Source organism: Felis catus, chromosome B1 (genome assembly GCF_018350175.1).
Source record: "Felis catus isolate Fca126 chromosome B1, F.catus_Fca126_mat1.0, whole genome shotgun sequence".
Taxonomy (NCBI): domain Eukaryota; kingdom Metazoa; phylum Chordata; class Mammalia; order Carnivora; family Felidae; genus Felis; species Felis catus.
This window is the reverse complement of record NC_058371.1, coordinates 144,508,510-144,528,384: the sequence shown is the minus strand read 5'-3', so window position 1 is coordinate 144,528,384 and position 19,875 is coordinate 144,508,510. Positions and strand designations below refer to the sequence as shown.

The window sequence follows — 19,875 nt, the reverse complement described above, 5'->3', positions numbered from 1 at the left end:
GCTTAGGATTCTCTCCCTCTCACTCTCTCTTCCTCTTTCTCTCTCTCTCTTTGCCCCTCCACCCCAAACAAATAACTAAATAAAAACCTAAAATACAGCCATGAGCTAAAGCTGCCTCGGCCTCAAATTAAGCACACGTGCATTCGGTGTCGCTGTGTCATCTGTCCCAGCGTTACCGGAGGGAATTTAGGAATATGTTAAAGAAGTGATTCAGAAGGTATCAAATGGGCAGAGTTACTTTTTGCATAAACTTTCTCTCAGCAGCAACACTTATCAATTTAAGTGTACTGAACGCAAAAAAATTACTCTTCGAGTTGAGCTACCAATTTCTGTACCTCTCCCGTCAATCCATCCAAATTAGCTCACGCCGCCGGCCTCTGTCCTCCCAGATTGATGCGTTTAATAGCATCCGTCAGCAGGGGCTGCAGAGCAGCATTTTCTTGGACCCCGAAGATTTTCATCAGAATACGCTGTACTCCAGTATCCCCAACGATGGTTTTGCTGACACTTTTCCTAGCAGAGGTGGCCTTGCGGCAGAGACACTGCAAGGAGTGCCAGTCGCGGGTGGGGGGAGGGTGGTTAACCAATGAAACCCTGGAGATGATGTTTATGCGGTTGTGTGTACCCAACTAGTGATTTACGGGTGTTTTAAGCAGCGACGTCAACTCGGCGATTAGGGAGAGCAGGCTAATTCTTTCTGGAGTGGTGAATGCGTTCAGGAGCAAGAGCGTGAGAGAGTCTGGGTTTCTAGGCAAATTAGAAATCAGAAAGCTGCTTTGCACAAGCGACAAATTAGGAAGTAATTAATCACATCAAATGAGGATTCACCGTGGAATCTCTTCACACAGCCAGTTCCCCTCATCACTTAACGTATTTGATTAAAATTCATTACCCCACAACATCTCTTCTATAAAGCGTGGTTCCTCATACTGATTTCTACTGATTTAGTTCATTATAGGGAACGTTTCTGCGGAGAAGAGTCACTCCTCCGAAATTAACCGGGTACCCTGATAGCACATAAACTGGAAATAAGCTTTGTCGCCACTGAGCTTTTGCCCTTCACCCCTTCGTGTGAGCTGTGAGCCTGCACATGTGACTGGAGGCGCCTAGAGACCGAGTCCCCCCCTTCTTTATTCAGGGAAATAATGGGTACATGGTTCTCTGTTCCCCTAGGATGCTGTGCCTATCTTGGACAACATAGCAGGACTCGGGCCACATTCCATGAGAAGATAAAACAGAGAGTCTTCTCCTGGAGTGTCTGGTGAGGAATGAGGTCTTTCCATGGGGTGTTTCTATCCACACAGTTGTCAGCCCCAACCCAGGGTTAGTTCTGAAAAGTGACACCTCTCAGCAGAGAGACCAAGCGCAGCACTGAGGCCCCCTCACCAGGAAAGGGGTTAATGACTGGGGACTCGAGTCTCAGAGAGGAGAAGCATGTCCACGGCACCGTGCGTGGCCTTGACACCCGCAAAGCGCTTCCCGCCTAGAACACTCAAATGAGTAACAGACCTCATTCTCACTCAGATGTTTATAGAGGAGACAGATCCTCCGATCCTAGGGCTATGTCCTGACAATGGAAGGTGTTTTTTTTTTTTTTTTAACCTGTTATTTGAATTAACACACCATGTAGCATTAGTTTCAGGTACACAATATAGTGTGATTCAACACTTCTTTCTATACGTTACCCAGTGCTCATCACGACAAGTGCACTGCCGACCCCCTATTTGCCCCAACCTCCCACCCACCTGCCCTCTGGTAACCATCAGTTTTTCTCTATAGTGAAGAGTCCGTTTCTTGGTTTGCCTCTCTCTGTCTTTTTTTTTCCCTTGGTTTGCCTCTTTTTTTTCCCCCTCTTTGTTTTGTTTCTTAAATTCCACATATGAGTGAAATCATATGGTATTTGTGTTTCTCCAACAGATTTATTTCACTTACCATAATACTCTAGCTCCATCCATGTTGTTGTAAATGGCAAGATTTCATTCTTTTTGATGGCTGAGTAATATTCCATATTTATATATACATATATATATACATGCATATATATGCATATATACATGCATATATATGCATATATACATGCATATATATGCATATATACATGCATGTATATATGTATACATACATATATATGTATATGTGTATACATATATACATGCATGTATATATACATATATACATGTGCATATATGTATATATGCATATATACATGCATGTATATATACATGCATGTATATATGCATATATACACACATGTATATATGCATATATACATGCATACATGTATATGCATGTATATATATATACACACACATGCATGTATATATGTATATACATCACCCTTTCTTTATCCATTCATCAGTCAATGGACACTAGGCTCTTTCTGTAGTTTGGCTATTGTTGATAGCACTGCTGTAAACATCGGGGTGCATGTATCCCTCTGAATTAGTGTTTTTGCATTCTTTGGGTAAATACCTAGTAGAGCAATTGCTGGATCCTAGGGTGGTTCTAATTTTAACTTTTTGAGGAACTTCCATACTGTTTTTCCAGAGTGGCTGTACCAGTTTGCATTCCCACCAGCAATGCAAAAGAGACCCTCTTTCTCCAAATCCTCACCAACATCTGTTGTTGCCTGAGTTGTTTATTTTAGCCATTCTGACAGGTGTGAGGTGGTATCTCATTGTGGTTTTGATTTGCATTTCCCTGACGATGAGTGATGCTAAGCACCTTTTCATGCCAACACTCTGAGCTTTTAAACCTGTTATTTAGGAGACACTTTAAAAGGCAGAAAGAGAGCAAAAGCACAGAAATTATAATTAATTAATTCAGTGTGTTATTTCATAGCCTACCAATCCCTTTCACCTAGTTGTTTATCTGCTTGTTTATCTGCTTCTGTCTTACTCTGTTCAGGCTGCTGTAACAAAATTCCGCAGACCGGGTAGCTTAGAAACAACAGAAATTTATTTCTCACAGTTCCGGAGGCTGGAGGGTCCAAGATCAAGGCACCAGCACTGTCGCGTTCTGTGGAAAGCCCTCTTCCCGGCAGAGCTGGTATCGTCTCTGCGTCCTCGCAAGGTGGAAGGGGCTGGAAGTCCTGTGGGGGTCTCTTTTATAAAAGCACTAATCCGGAGCACCTGGGTGGCTGAGTGTGTTGAGTGTGCAACTCTTGATTTCAGCACAGATCATGATCCCAGGGTTGTGGGATCGAGCCCCCAGTAGGGCTCCACGCTGTGTGTTGCCTCTGCTTGAGATTCTCTCTCTCTCCCTCTGGTCCTCTCCCCAGCTCTCTCCCTCTCTCTCTCTCTATCTTAAAAAAAAAAACACTAATCACGTTCATGAAGGCTCCACACTCATGATCTAAGTACCTCCCAAAGGCCCCACTTCCTAATGCTGTCACATTGGGGGTTAGTACTTCAACATATGAATGGGGGGGCACAAACATTCATACTATAGCACCCACCTTTCAGCACACTTGACAAAACAGATGATTTGTGTGGGGGAAGAGTGGGAGAGGAGGAGTCACGACTGCTCCAGTGTCAGAGGTCTTTACTCAGAAGCGTCAGGTGCAAAAGGCATAAAGCATCAACATACACGGGGGAAAACTAGAGTCAAATTGCCATGGTGAGTGGAAAGGCTATATGAAATATGAAACAAATTTATCTCCCCTAGTATGCCTTCTTCCATAGCAGGTGCACAATAGGGATTGGTCACATTGGACCTAAACAAACAAAAGTCTAATTGAATTTTTAAAAAGTAAACTGCGAAGCAAAGCTTAAAATTTAAAAATAGTAGGAGGATGCCATTCTCGTGAGGGTGTTCTTGCCTGAGAATAACGAGAGGCAGGTCCTTGGTGGTTAGTTAAGTGCCATTTCCTCAGCTTGCTCAGCCTACTGAAGCCACTCAGCCTCATTCATGTCATATCAAGATTCATGATGAAACCGCCCAGGACTCTCTGAATGTTTTTTTTTTTTTAATAAAGTGGAAAAATACAAATCACCTTTAGCTGTTTTTTTTTTCCTTTCTGAGGCACGTTGTGGGTGTGTGAGGTGGCTCAGCGTCCAGAAGCATCAGCCTAGCGAACACCCCCAGAAACGCGGACAGGCCTTGTTGCCTGTGGCTTCCTTCAAGGATGTGGGGGCACTCCATCTCCGAGGCTCACAGCTGATGCCGTGGGGAGTAATAGTCTCTCTCTGATTGTGCCTAAAAAGTGCCTTCTGCAAATTATTAGCAGATTAAAGGAGGTGAAGGCAATAGGGCCCAGTTTCCAATTAGATAGTGGTCAGCGCAATGGCCTAATATTTACTGAGCTCTTACTTTGTGCAAGGCATTGGGATGAGCTTTTTTACATAGTCTCTCATCTCAATTGCAAGTCATGAGAAACCTGAGCAATAGTGCCTTAATCCCCATCAGCATTTATTGTTTATTTAACAGGAAGTCTGGAGACAAGGCAAACCAGTCCTGGCTTGGCAAGGTCAACAGTATGATCAAGGAAAAAGGCTTTTTCTCTCTTACGCCTTTATCCTCCCTAGTGGATTGACTTTCACTCTTAGCTTCACAAGATGGCTACCACTATGCCAGACATCACATCTGCATTAAAGACAGGAAGGAGGCAGGGGGTGAGGGGGGACACCTGGGGGCTCAGTCAGTGAAGCGACCGACTCTTGATTTCTGCTCAGGTCGTGGTTTCATGGTTTGTGAGTTCGAGCTCTGTGTCCGGCTCTGTGCTGACAGTGCAGAGCCTGCTTGGGATCCTCTCTCTCCCTCTCTCTCTCTGCCCCTCCCCTGCTCTCTCTCTCTCTCTGTTTCTCTCTCAAAATAAATAAAATAAACATTTAAAAAATTAAGACAGGAAGGAGGGGGAAAGGATAGGTATGAAGGGCATTTCCCTTTCTTATATATGCCTTTCATTAGAAAGCAAAATTTTTCCAGAAGCCCCTTAACCTATATCCCGTCAATCTCACTGTGCAGAACTGGGGTTCACAGTTCTTCTAGCTGCAGAGGAGACTAGGAAAAGTGCATCTAGCTTTCACAGCCTCTATAGGGAGGCAAGCAAGAGGAGATTTGGAATGGATGTTAGCTTAGTCAAGCAACAGTGTCTGCCTTGTACATATTATTTATGTCATCCTCACGATAGATGTACAAAAGGAATACTGTAGTTATCCCCAGTCTGAAGATGAGAAAACGATAATCAAGAGACTTGCCCGAGATCGATCAGCTAATAAGTGGTTGGGCTTATAGCTTTCACCATAGAAGGCAGCCATCTAGCAAGGTGGCTAAGAAGGCAAGTCGCTGAGATAGATTGCCTTCTAGGCTGAATCCAAGCTGCACCACCTTTGAGTTATATGTCTTGAGAGGTTATTTAACCTCTTTTCACCTTAGATGGCTCACCTTAATACTTATAAAGTCCCCAGAAAATTTGGCTTGGAGTAAGCACTAGAAAAGTGTTAACTAAGAAGATAGGAAGCAAGCAGCTCATTTATAACAGCCCTAAACTGGAAAGAGCCCAAATGTCTGCCACTGGAAGAGGGCATAAATAGATTGTGGTGTATTCATACAATCGAATACTATCCAGCAATGAAAAATGATGGGTTATTAAACATAAAACACAAGACAGTGTTATTACAGTGAGTGAAAGATCCAGACATAAAAGTACACACTGATTCCATGTATGTGAAGTTCAAAAGCAGACAAAACTAATATTTTGTGATAAAAGTCAGAGTAAGAGTTACTGTTGGAGAGTTAAGTCTGTGAGAGGGGATGAGGGAACGTTCTGGGCTGCTGGAGAGGGTATCTTTGTCTGAGTGGTGGTTATGCCAGGAAATACGCGTGTCAAAATGCATCGATTTGTACCCTTAAGGTGTGTGCATCATACCGCAGGTATGTTATATTTTGATTTTAAAAGTACATAAAAAGTAAGAGAAAGAAACTATGAAGCGTACCATTTATGCTGACTGCCATTTCTGGAGGAAACTCTTAGAAAAAAACTGGTGGTAAGAAGAAGAAGGGGGCCACCAATGTCAAGGGTTATTTGTCTTCTCTCAGAAAGATCTGCTGTCCTGTCCCTTCAGAGGAAACTTCCTCTGAGTCATTAGCCCGGTCATGGAAATATGTTTGCACTGGAGCCATGACCTCTGGGTGATCATTGGTGAACTTTAGTGGTGAGGCAAACAGGAATACAATATCTGATTGCATTTTGGGGCATTATCCTGTAATTAGCCAGATTGCCTACTAATTCACCAAGAAGAATGCCAGGATGCGTCATTCTGGGATGCCCTTGAGAACTGTCCTTTCAAAGGCAGACTGATGTGGAGCTGGCCATCTAAAGAGCTCCAGCTCTTTGTGTGGAACAAGGGGTCATGGATGGCACCCTGAACTAGGCACAACCTGGGGGAAGACGTGGGCAAGTGCATTTAGGCTGAAAAGGCAGTGGTGACCTCCACCAGGGCTGCCTCGGCCACGGGGGCCATTTGAAACCTAAAAGAAGATTCCCTGGGACACCTGGGTGGTGCCCTCAGTTAAGCGTCTGACTCCTGATTTTGTCTCAGGTCATGATCTCCCAGTTCGTGGGTTTGAGCCTTTGGACATCCCCTTGGAGGTGTTAGATTTTCTTCTTCTTCCATCCTATTACCACCCACTGTACACGCCCATATCCCCCTCAACCACAGAACAGCCGATGAGAAGGTTCTCGCCCTCCCTACATTGTCTCTTTCTCTCCATTGCTCTATCCTGAGGAACCCCAATATGGTACTTTGGAATTTTGGGTATCTGTTGGCATCCTTGCTCAGCATAGCCTCCTCCTGGAGACAGACCACCACAACCCCCACTCAACCAAAGAGAATGAGTTTTGGGGGACATCTGACTGACCAAAGATAGATGTGGCTTCTGGGGAAAAGGAAGAAAATGTTACTTTTTTTTTCTCCAGGAAGTACAACATTCTTCACAAGTGTTATTCCCTCGTTGGCATTCACAGCACCCACGGGGAGCCTGGTGATATCATTAGTCCTGATTTTATGGATAGAGAAATTGAGTCATACTCCAGGTTTGCAGGTTCTGATTCGGTGGCTGAAAAACAGAAACATTTTTCCTCTTTTTGGACTAGAATTGCATCTCATTTCCATAAACAAAACACTGAGGAGAATATGGCTTTTCTACTTCAAACAAGTGTCTTCTTAAACACAGTTTGATGGCTTTGGGGCATACACATTCTGTCTAGACATACGATAGCCTTCCAATACCATATGGTTGGACCAGACTCTGATTAGTAATGGTTTTGCAGATGTTAGATGAACCTTCTGAAGTGTCGGGTGCCCTCGGTTGGGCAATTTTTATAAGTGTGAATGTCCCTAATGGTGACTTCACTCAAACTAAAGGACACTAGGACCTAGCTTTGATATTGAAAATTATATGTCATGTTAAGATGAGTTTTATTCTCTCTTTTCCTGTCTGTTTAACAGAAGGGTGGCCCATTCTGTAAAGAGATGGTAAGGCTGGCCTGTGTTTGGGCCAACTGATTGATGGCCAGCATTTCAAGAGCTGGTAACTCTGGTCTATATCATGCTCACAGAGGGGAAATTCCTGCAGTCTTCAAAGTGGAAACAAGCAAGCAAAAATAGCAAACGTCTGTTTCAAGACCCGTCTACAATTTCATATTAGCCAATGGTTTTTGTGGAACTTACAGACAAATCAGAGGGAAAATGCATTTGTGCTATCAGGGCCCAGCCTATAAGCCAGAGAACATTTCTGTCTTTCAGAGGGTAGAGGATCCATGTTTGTACTCAATGAATATTTATTGAGTCCCTTCTCTGTGCCAGGCACTAAGACACACACACACACACACACACACACACACACACACACACAAAACAAGCCGCAGTCTCTATTATTAGGGCTCCCAACGGATGGAAGACAAACGTGGAGAGAAATCATGGCTCAGTTTGCTTCAACTGAAATCTGTGTGAAGTGCTGTGGCAACTTCACAGAGGAGGGGAGGCTCTGGAGTTCTCGGAATTGGGATGGGAAGAGGGGATTCAGGGTAGGAAGAACAACAAATGCAAAGGCAGAGAGGTGGACAGGAGGCAATATTTCAGATTGCCAAAATATTGTCATTTTAGGGATTGAATTCCTATTATGGGCCAGGCAGTGAGGTATACGTGGTGAGCAAATCCACTAGAGTCCCTGTTCCACATGCATTCTGGAGGCTAAAGAGGGAGGCACGCATTAAACCAAGCTTCTTGTAAGCAATTACATAGCTAACACGCGGATCGCAGTGCTCTGACGTTAAGGGACTGGGTGCTCGGAGCACATGAGAGATTGGGAGCAGGCCAGGGAGAGATGTAGTAGGAGAATCAGCGACGGCCCTTAAGCTAACACTGGAATGATGAATAGGAGGAAGTCAGGCAGAGAAAAGAGAGAGCACTGTTTAGGCAGAAGGAATAGAATTAAGGGAAAAGCCTGGTGTGTTTTGAGGGCCTGTTGGGTGCAAGGCTGGAGGGGCAGACTGGGATCACGGAGAGCCTTCCAGGCCTTGCTGGGGATTTGAAGTTTTATCCTCAGTGGAGGGAGAAGCCAGTGTGGGCTTCCTTTCTTCCTCTCAACCGTCAGAGTGGTGTGATAGGGTCCAGTCGGCCTTTTAGGAAGCTCACCGTCGTGGCTGTCTGGCTAACCTTAGCAATCACTTAGCAGCCACGGGGCCTCTGCCAGGCAGGCCTGGCGTGATCCTCGAGACCACAGTCAAAGGCAGTGCTCACGCTGACTTGGCAGCAACGGGGAAGAGCCTGACTGCGTTTTGATCGAGTTTCACTGATTGTGCCAAAGCTCTGTCACATGTTTTCTCAGGTACTTGACGAGGCAAGGGCAGGAAAGGACATGCCGGGGGTGGGGGTGGGGGATAGGCAAGCAGCACAGGTAATCAGGCTACCTGGGACTCTGGCACTGACCCAGGATGCTGCTCACGAAGCCCGGGAAAAGGTGCCAGTTCAGGGCTGCCAATGCTCCCGACTGCTGCTGACGGCCAGTCGGGCGGGGAGACGGGAACACATGTGCACAGTGTGGACTCCCTTCCCCGGAATATCCTGTAACTCCTCTCGGCACTGGGAGAACTCACCTACCCGCCCCAGCTGTCAGCTGCCAAGTCCCTTCTCCTAGCAAGGCAAGAAACCGGGGCTGGAGCCAGACACCTTTCTTTCATCCATCCAAGTGACACAAACTAGGATATCGGTCTCTCCCATACAGCCCAATGGACGTGGACGTGAGTCCCTTTTTGATCCAACTGAGAATCTGCTCTTCTTCTGAGCATCAGCCTGCCAGCTGCTCTCGCAACGTAAAAGCCTCAAGCTGCCCACACTTCAGGAAAGACTGCCGTTCGTTAGCCTACAAGGAGGAATCTCCGATCGCGTTCGGTTGGTCATCATACCCCTAGAATTCTCATGCGGGCCAAGTCTGAGAGAGTCAATCCTTGAGTCAGTCCGTTTCAGGCATGGAGGCCTGTCACTGCCCAAGCAGCACACATCGTATCTGACCATGTGGGTCACTGTTTTTTGGAACAATGCACAATTCACCTCTAATTTAGAGATTAATGGGTTGGATTTCTTCATCCTAATTGTTCTGCCATTTTCTCAAGGAAATATTAGAACTAATTGTTTTCCTCAAGGCAAAGGGACTCTGCTTTGGGTGGGAAGGTGTATGGGGCACTGCATTACTTTAACTTACTCAACTGCCCCGTCTCCTATGGACGCCTCCTTGCTTCCTCTGTAATGGCGGTTACTACAGTACATTCTACCACTGTTTTCATGTCAAGGGCATTGTGTGTGTGTGTGTGTGTGTGTGTGTGTGTGTGTGTGTGTGGAGTAGGGGGAGCTGAGGATGGAAGGTCTACTTCCAATTCTGTCCCTAAATGATTCTTTCCAGGCAACGTGGCCCAGATCCTCCTCCTAGAAGTCTGAGGTCACTGACACCACTTCCACTCTGAGTCTGTCCCCCGTCTGTCAAATGAGGAGCTGTACTCATTCACCACGTAGGCCCTCTCAGCTCTAAAAAAAATTTTTTAATCTGAGAAAGTATACATCCTTATCTGTTTGACTTACTCAGTGTGGTAGCCCTTGGGAAACACAAGGCCAGCATGTAAGAAAGCAGAAATGATACTTCCTCAGACTCCCTCAGTGGTTCTGAACGTTGGAGTCTTAACCCCAATGTAATGGTATTTGGAGATGGGGCTTTGGGGAAGTGATCACAATTAGATGAGATCATGAGGGTGGGGCCCTCAGGATGGGATTAGTGCCTTTGTGAGAAGAGAAAGCAGGGAGCTCTCTCTCTCTCTCTCTCTCTCCAGGGGGCAAGACCCTGTGAGGACACAGAAGGTGGCCATCTGTAAGTGTGGAATAGAGCTCTCACCAGAAACCGCATAGGCCCACACCTTGCTTGGACTTCCCAGGATTCAAACTGTGAGAAATAGATTTCTGTTCTTAGAGCCGTCCAGTCGACATGGTATTTTGTTCTGGCAGCGTGAGCGGATGAAGACAGCAGGCACTCCCTAGGACAGTCAGAATAAGCCTTGGATATCTTCACGCTGAAGATACCCACCACCATGCAATCAGAGCAGTATGGCGTGTGTACCGTCAAATGAGGCAAATCAGAGGCTTCTGATGCCTTGTTCAAGGGAAGATAGCCAGCACGGTCACAACTTGCTGCATTGTTGTTTCATTAAGAGTAGGAATTGCTTGAATTAGACTGGAAAGTATTTTAAGTAAGTATTCAGAAGATATGGGGCACAGATCCTCTGTCCCTCGCCACACTCTGCCCCCCCAACTCTGTCCCTCCCCCACTCGTGTTTTCTGTCTCTCTCCCTCTCTGTCTCTGTCTCTCAAATAAATAAACATTTAAAAAAACCTTAAATAAGTATTCAGAAGGTAGCCATGGGAAATGACCACCTCCAAGTCTTCTTTGGAAGCAGGAAGGGTAGGGGTTATTAAAGTATATTAGGGTTAAACAAGAAAATGGACATTTCTAGCAACAAAACCAGTTACTGGAGCATGTTATTTTTAGCACTCTAATGATTTCCATGGTACAGCTTTTAGCTCCACTGGAAATGACAATGCAAGTGTCACCCTGAACATCACATACCTTAAGTGGCACTTTGTGTGTTCTCATCCTTTCAGAACCAACTCAAACGTCATCTCTTCTGTGACCTCTCTAAATGTCCTCTGAAAATGACATTTGTATATTTTTGCATTCCATGGTCCCTATACAGATTGGATTCATTGTACTTCAGGGCTCCCACTCTAACCTGCTTTTGCTTCAGCGAGGCACTTACCACATCATATTTCAGGAAGTCAGGTGTCGTTTCCGCCCTGCTGGATGTTGAACTCCCTGAGGACAAAGCTATAGACATAGAAGCTACTCAGTGAGAGAATGAATGAATGAATGAATGAGTGTTTCTTTGTATATGACTTATTCCTAGTTTATCCCAGGTTTCCAAAGATTCTGACTCGCCTACCAGACTGAGACTGTTTCTGCCTCCCTCTGCCAGTCTGTTCAATGATACTGTCAACAGTAAACATTGCCATTTTTGTTTTGTGGCCACAGAATAATGAGCCATGGGAGCTACCAGGAGGCAGAGCTAGTAAGCTCCAAAGGTCACATATGAAGGTCTAGTGTTTTAATAATCTTTGTCCCAACTGTTGTTTTGTCCATGTTTGAAAGATTTCTTGATCTGTGTCCATCCTGAAACCATTGACACTTCAGAACTGCCAAAAGTCCGCCCTAGCAACATGGACTATTATGTGGCTAACTTAGGAGGTCTGCCCTCCTGTTTCCTAGGATAGTCGCCCTCGTATGGTTTACAGTCTTGACCAACTCCTTTTCTGTAAGATAAAACCAAGTGCTTTGATAACAATCCAAATGTTAAATTTGGTTAAGCATGAGAAAATTATGTTTTCAGGATAGATTCTGTAGCACAACTTTTCATCAGTTGCTGAGGCTACTATGCACAAGAATGAAGAAGTAAGCAGTTTTATCCCAAGTGCCTGAATGCATCCATATACATCTTTTTCCCCCTTCCTCTGTGCTGGAATCTAGCCCATGTTTTATTCCTTATGAATTTTGATCATGGTTGACCATTACCTATATGGTCAAGGAAATCTCCTCAGAGTATGGAGGGTTAAATAGCTGAAGACCTAACATGACATCTGGTATAGGTATATGTCATGGTAGAGTGACATAGAGTGAGGCTGACTTTCAAAGCAAGGTTCCTTCCCTCATGTTACACCCGGTAGGCAGCCATTGCTGAGGTAGCTATGATGGGTGTGGCCATACTAAGGGATACATAGAAGAGAATAGAGAGATTCTGGGGTATTTTTGAATGAAGTTCTTAAGTTAATTCATTTTCCTCCCTTCCTCCCTTCCTTCTACAAGTACATACTGAGCACTTACTATGACCTAGCCACTGTCTGAGGCAAACAGCAATGAATAAGATCATGTCCCTATACCCTCATGGAACTTATATTCTGATAGAAGAGAGAGAGAGAAATAAATAAATAAATAAATAAATAAATAAATAAATAAAATGATTTCAGGAAGAAACTATTTTATTTTACGAAACACAAAAATGACCAAAGGGTATGGTGGTTCCTCAAGCAATCAAGCATACAATTACTATATGACCCACCACGTCCATTTCTGGGTATATGAAGAATTGAAGGCAGGGTCTCAAATGGATATTTGTACACTCAGATTCATAGCATTATTCACGGTAGCCAAAAGGTAGAAGCAACCCATCGAAGTCCATCAATGAATGCATGGATGAATACAATGTGGCCTATATATACAATGGAATATTATTCAGTCTTAAAAAGGAAGGAAATTCTGGGTGGAATTTTCTGGGAAGGAAACTCTTGGGTGGCTCAGTTGGTTAAGCATCTGACTTTGGCTCAGGTCATGATCTTGCAGTTCATGAGTTGGAGCCCTTCATCAGGGGTCTCTGCTGTGAACACAGCAGATCTTCTGTCCCCCTCTCTCTGCCCCTCCCCTGCTTGTGCACGTGCGCACTCTCTCTCTCTCTCCCTCTCTCTCAAAAATAAACATTTTTTTTAAAGTAAGGAAATTATGACACCTGCTACACTATGAGTGAACCATGAAGACATTATGCTAAGTGAAATAAGCCCATCATAAAAGGACAATTATAATATGATTCTACTTGCTTGCATTACCTAGAGCAATCAAATTCATAGAGACAGAAAGTAGAATAGTGGTTTCCAGGACTGGGGAGAGGGAAGAAAGGAGAGTACTATTATTTAATGGTGCAGAGTTTCAGTTTGGAAAGATAAGAAAGTTCTGGAGATGGGTTAGTGGTGATGGTTGAACAATAATGGGAAGGTACTTAATGCCACTGAACTGTACCCTTAAAGATGGTGGAAATGGTAAATGCTGTGTATATTTTAACAATTAAAAAAGTAATCTTTTAAAAAAATAAGCAAGGAGCTAGCTGGAGTAGGAATGATTATAGTTAGGATCATCTGGGAAGGCTCCTCTGAGAAGGAGGTGGCCATTTGAGTAGAGACCAACTGGAATGATGAAGAGAGCATGGGGAGACAATGGGGGATTAGTTTGGGATTTTGTTCTAGGTGCAACAGATAGATGGCTTTGGAGGGTTTTGACCAGTTGACGAACATGATCTGATTGATGACTTTAAAATATGCTGGCTGCTATGTGAAAAGTAACTGAAAGGGAGAAAATCTGGAAAGCAGAAGACCAATGAAGAGACTATGGCAATAGTCTAGCAAGTGACTGGTGGCTCAGGTGATGTTGAGATAATGGGGGAGGTGGTGAAAAGTGATTAAGTTGGGATGTTTTCAAGGTTGGGCCATTATAATTTGCCAATGAATTTGATGTGCAGTATGGGGGAAAGAGATGACTTAAGGTTTTGACTTAAGGTTGACTCGGTTTTTAAGCGAGCAGTTGAGTGAGAGAGGGTGCCAACGACTAGGGGAAAAGCTAGTTGGGGGGAAGATAAGGGGCATGGGAGTCAATCAAAAGATGGTTTACATAAAAAGCGAAATCAAGGGGCGCCTGAGTGGTTCAGTCAGTTAAGCGACCTACTTCAGCTCAGGTCACAATCTTGTAGTTCCTGAGTTTGAGCCCCACATCAGGCTCTGTGCTGGCAGCTCGGAGCCTAGAGCCTGCTTCAGATTCTGTGTCTCCCCCTCTCTCTCTCTGCCCGTCCTCTATTCATGGTCTATCTCTCTCTCTCAAAAATAAACATTAAAATTAAAAAAAAAATCAAAACCCAGTACTAGCAGAGTGATAGCACATAGAAGCCATTTATTAAGTACTTGAATGAAAGAATTAATTAGTTAATTAAACGGAATGTGTAAATGGAGGGAGGACGGAAGGAAGGAAGAAAAGAAACTAATTCTAAATTTTACAAAATGTGAAGGAGAACATTTGGCAAGATGGTACGATTGTAAAGACACCAGCTTCCAGTCTCGGATGATATTTCCAAACCTCAGATTCCTCCTCTCAGCTTTTATTCTGGGATTTCCTCCCCTTTCCTCCTTCACAAGGGATGTGTCCACATCTTGACTCATGACAGCCGGCAAGCCCATAGGGCCAGCATCCCTGTGCATAAATGCAGAGCCCACAATCCTGGGACAGAGAACAGCCAATCAGTGAGCTCCCCTCAGAGGGACCAGCCAATCAGTAAGCTCCTCCAGCTGTGCCCTCACCAACCACGCCTTCCCCACCCTCAGCACATACCCTGGGTATCACTGCAGGCATTGGGGAACCAGCCCCTCAGCAGTCTGGACAAATCCCCATAAAGGTCAGTTCCTCAGAGAGTCTCACTATTTTAAGGGCACACTTCTAAGCAAGCAGGAGACGAGATGGGTTCATTCAGTGTGTTGGCCGGGCTCGTGTTGCCTGACCCACTAATTATTCTTACGGAGCCTTCGGGCTGGTTCCTACTGATAAGTCACAAAGGGAGGAGGGAGCGGTTAGCGGGAAGAAAACATTTAAAAGTCACCTGCACAATTGGGGAGGCGCAATGCAAAATGAGAAAGATCTGTGAACGTGCTATAAAGCAGCCTTGCCTCCCGGGTTTTCACGCATTCACCACGTTTGTACTGGCTTTTCCACAGGGCTGAGGGTCCAGAGCCTGCCTACATCAGGCCCCTTGCCTCTTTCTCTTCCGACAAACATCTCGTCGACAGACATCTGGACAAGCTCTCCGCAAAGCCCCCCTGCCTCCCCAACCACTGGCACATCCGTCTTCCCAGTTACGACCTCGACCTCGGCTCCAACACCTACACTCCCCAAGAACGTTTCCGTAGAGCCCAGAGAGGAGGACATCAGCCTCCCGGCCTCTCACTGGGAACGCAAGAACACAGACCCCTCCCCAACAAGCGGGGGGCTGCACTTGACACCCACGCCCTCAGAACACAGCTCAGGCACTCCCAAGGCAAGCGTGCCACCCACAGGGTCGCAGTCCACCTCTGAGACCCCAGCTCAGTCCCCCGCTGAGTCCCCCACGGAGTCTCCCGCACTCACCTCCCCTCAGGCTGCAGCCTCATCACCTCCACCCCTGTCAACCTCACCCCCCGAGGTTTCGTCTGCCTCCTCTGCTAGCACCAATCACAGCTCTGCTGAGACCAGCCTCAAGCCCACAGGAGCCCCAGCCACACCAGAGTCCCCAGCAGAAGAGCACAGCTCTGAACACACACCCACTTCGCATGCCACAGCAGAACCCGTGCCCACAGAGACGACGCCCCAAGCGACGGTGCCGGCCAAAGTGACCTGTATGCTGATCGACGTCGAGACCACTGCCTCCCCCGGGGTGATCATGCAGGAAGTGGAGCATGCTCTAAGTTCAGGTGAGTCTCAGTCACTAGATCACGGAGATGTTAAGAATGCGGTTCCGCTAACCCAGCACAGTAGGTTACATTTGAATTTCGCGGTGCAGTGCCTGAGCTGAATTCACAAGAATGTCCACAGAAGTGCAAACTTTGCCTTTAGTCACGTGATAATTTCTACAGGATATCTCATTGTTACAGCCAGTCTTTACAATTTGTCTTCACAGATGTCACAGACAATGGCAGCAGATGAGACAGTATAAGCAAAGGGGGTGACAGTGTGGCTTTGGGGCACGCTTCCTAGGTTTTAGTTCCGGCTCCTGACCTTGGGCACGTGACTTCATCTTTTTGTGCCCTTATTTTTCCTCATCTGTACAATGGGGACACAAGGGGTTCTATCGTACATGATCCTTGGGGAGATTCTATGCGATGCCTGTGAAGTGCTTACTTAGTAAGTGCTCAGGACGTGTCAGTTATTTTTCTCAGTGTATTAACGAAGTGCTTACTTCATGGAAACCAGTAAAGCAAAGTAGGGAGGGGGCGGGGGGGTGTGTGTGTGTAGAGAACTTGGCTGATTCTTTATAGTCACTGCTAGAGTTCATGGGAAAGACAATAAATTTTACAGGGCATGGGATTTGTTTTTATTCTCCCAGCAGCCCTGTGAAGTCAGTATTATTTTTATCTTGATTTTCCAATCTCGGAAATTACAGCGGAGGGAGATTTAGGGTCTCTTCGGAGGTCCCATGTGTGTGACATTGACGTAAAGATGGTAAACTTGAGGGTATTGAGCAGGAATAGGCTTTAGTGGGAGCGTTTGGCCTCCTGAGCAAGAAACAATAAGGTGAGAGCAGCCAGAAGGCGAAGGGGGAAATGGCTCTGTGGCCCCTTCGCTGGGACAGTCCTGCCAGAGCTGTGGGCTGCCCTGGGAGTATTCAGAATAGAGCCACACATGACCAGCTGGAGTCAAAGGAATGGCTGTGACCGAGGAGACTTGAACTCCCGTTTAACGATGAAAACCTCTACGAACAGAAACTCCAGTAAGCAGTGGAGGTGGGGAGAGAGGGCTAAGATTAACAAGACATGATTCCTCACGGAAGAGGAGTTTACTAGGGGATGACGTCCCAAAGAATTACGCGTTCTGATGCCGAAGGCCTAATATATCCGCGAGAGTCCCAAAAGAGACAGCGAGGCAGTCAAACGGGGGTAAAGGAATGAATTACGAAGGTACAGGGTAACCACAGGGGAGCATTATAGCAGAGCTGTCGTGAGTCAGGCCTTGGAGGAGGGAACAGTCACCAGAACCCAGAAGGAGAGTCTTGTAGAACAGACCACCTTGACAGAAGCACCGACTCTTGGTTGAGAGACACAGCTAACCCTGAGAGTGAAATAAATAAACCTTCTGCCCTCCCCGTCTCCCTTCCCTTAGATATACAGCCAGAAGCCAAGAACGGGGAAGCCCATGGATGTCATCCATACAGGTCAGCCTCCTGGAGGGCCCATCAGAGAGCAAAGTGGAGAAGGGTACAGTAGAGAGTGGCACACCCAGTTGAAAGGCTGATTCGTCTGTGCAGCCCCCATCCCCATTGGCACCCTGTTCACACCTCCGGCCAGCACTCATCACAGTGCCTTTCGGTGTGGTGTTGTAGGATGCTGTGCTCCCAGCCTGCAGGTGACCTCTGTAACACGGACCCAGTTCCTGGAACGGGGTGGGTGTTGACTCAGTGCCTGAAGGACTGTCCCTGTCAAAGGTGCCAGCAAAGTACTGGCTCGAAGTGGCCTTCGTCCCTTCTCTCTTTCCTAGTTCAGGCCACGACACCACCCCCGTGACGCCGTGTCTTCGGCTTTCTGGCTGATGGCCCTCTCTCCGCGTTCTGTCCCCTCCGGGATACTCAGACATGGTGGATTAAGATTCCTGAGCACAGATGCTGAGCCTGCCATGCATAAATCTCCCGAATCAGACGCAACCTACCACTTTCTACAAGTACCCTAGTTCCGTGGGCTGGATTATCTGAGACCATCCAGTTCCAGTGCTCTGGCCTGTGTTGTAGAACCTGTGTCTCGATGTCCTCAACTCTAAGCCAACAGAGTCAAGAGGTGCAAAATTAGTGACAGAGCTGGGTCATGAACCTTTATAGCTCTAGGGAATATTACACCCAGTAGCAGCTCCGAGGTGAATTAAGGAAGGAAGGAGGGACCGATTTGAGAAGAGAGATGGGTGGCAGGGTGAAGAGAGATCGGGCCAGTGTACGTTTCAAAGACCAGAAAGGATTTATTCTTGTGATCTATTAAATCAAAAAACATTTCCTCTGCATCCACCAGTATACTGTGCTTGAGGCAGAGACGTGGGAGACCTGCCTTTGAATCTTTGCACTTTGAGTAGAGAGAAAGGGCGCAAGTAACTCTTAATACCATTAGAGTGACCACATTACTTTCTAACCTGAGTATAAACGGAAGTGTGTGGAAGGATCTTTGAGCAGATGGGGTACAATCTGTTCGTTCGTTTCAAAGGTGAAGAAATTATGTCCCAGAAGTTTGGAGGGCCTCACCCAAGGTCACACCACCCAGTGGCAGAGCTGGGCCCAGAGCCCAGATCCTTAAAACCACAATCAAGTCTTCTTTCAACAGCCGGTGTCTCTGCGCTCCCTCCTCCCCCAGCCCTGCAGGCCCAGCAGCACCCAGAGACCGTGTTGGCAGGTTACCGTTTGGGGGTGTTCATGTTCAGATGCGTGAGCTGCCCTAATTGTGGCAGTAATAATACCACACTTTTGTTTAGCATTTTGTCTTATTCTGCATGAAGTTCACATGGCATATTTTTATTGGCCCAGGGACTCATCCATTCAACAAATATCTAGATACAGTCACCAATGAATAATGCTAAAACAAGGTAAATGCCACGGCAGTGAAATTTGACTAGGGGATCAGGGAAGGTTCTGTGACGGAGGGGGCACAGGAGCGGGGTCCTAGGAGAGGAAGGGAATTTGGACCTAAAGAGAGACAGGGCAAGGGAGATCCAAGCACCTGCGTGCAAAGTAGGGAAGCAGTGGCAAAGTAGTTCAGGATCTACCCAGCAGCTGCAAGCCCCAGAATTGCTCTTGGTGAGTTTTCCAATGCCCTCCGCGTCTACCGAGTCTAGGGGTTGAGGCCTGGCTTGACCTGACGTTTCCACAGCATTTGACAGGGATGGTCACTGCCCTGGTCTTTAAAGCGCAGTCTCCATCTGACATCCATTCCTTCACCTGCCTCGCTGACCACTCCTCCAAAGTCCCTGCCTCTCACCCCCTCCCACACCAGAGCAACCCCAGGGCCAGTCCTGCCCTCCTCTCTGCTGACCTCTCCACACTCATTCCTGAGATGATCTCATCCCAGCACAGGACTCACCATGCCATCCACATGCTGATAACTTTGAGACAGAAAGTTCTATCCCTGTTTCATTTCAGTGAACTAAAGACGTGTACATCCAGCTGTCAGCTAACTCGTATTTCCACGTGCGTGGCTCATGGGCGTCTTGCACTGAATGTGTATGTTGGTAAGGTCCTGAAATCCTCAGCCCCTGACCTGCTCCTCCCTCACCTTCCAGAAACCTTGGGCTAATCCTGGACTCCTTTCCTCAGAGACTCCTCATGCAGCCTATCAGAACCCAGGCTCCTCTGCCTTCGGTCACAGACGCGATTTTAATATTCCTGTAATTGATCCCTACTAGCTACATCCTTGCCAGAGAGATCCTTTTAGAACCCAGGATAGAACCTGTCACTCTCCGGCTCTGACTCTCCTGTTGCTTACCTTCTGAATCAGAGCCAAAGTCAAGTTTGTGAGGCGCCTGCAGTGTTCACGTGATCTAATCTGTGCGGTCTTTCTGCTCTCTTCTTCCACCTTCACCTGCAGACACACCGGCAGCCTTACCGTTTTCTGGAACATACCAGAGACACTCTTACCTCAGGTGCTTTGTACTTGCTGTTCCCTTTGCCTGAGATATTTTAAAAACCTCTAGGTCTTTCACGGCTCACTCCTTTCCATCACTCAAGACCTCGGCTGTCATCCC

The 19,875-nt window shown here is 46.4% G+C and overlaps 1 protein-coding gene across 2 annotated transcripts in view; it reads left to right on the top strand.

The window, feature by feature from the left end:
• PARM1 (prostate androgen-regulated mucin-like protein 1) overlaps positions 1 to 19,875 on the top strand; it is a 112,536-nt gene that overhangs the window by 57,165 nt on the left and 35,496 nt on the right. Inside the window, exons 2-4 of one of the 2 annotated variants that reach the window (XM_023253043.2) lie at positions 15,126 to 15,857; positions 17,263 to 17,314; positions 19,274 to 19,362. In XM_023253043.2, coding sequence (XP_023108811.2) covers positions 15,126 to 15,857; positions 17,263 to 17,314; positions 19,274 to 19,362 — 873 coding nt within the window. Of the gene's footprint in view, positions 1 to 9,217; positions 9,396 to 15,125; positions 15,858 to 17,262; positions 17,315 to 19,273; positions 19,363 to 19,875 lie in introns of those variants that run through there. The other variant, XM_045056220.1, reaches the window with a different exon arrangement.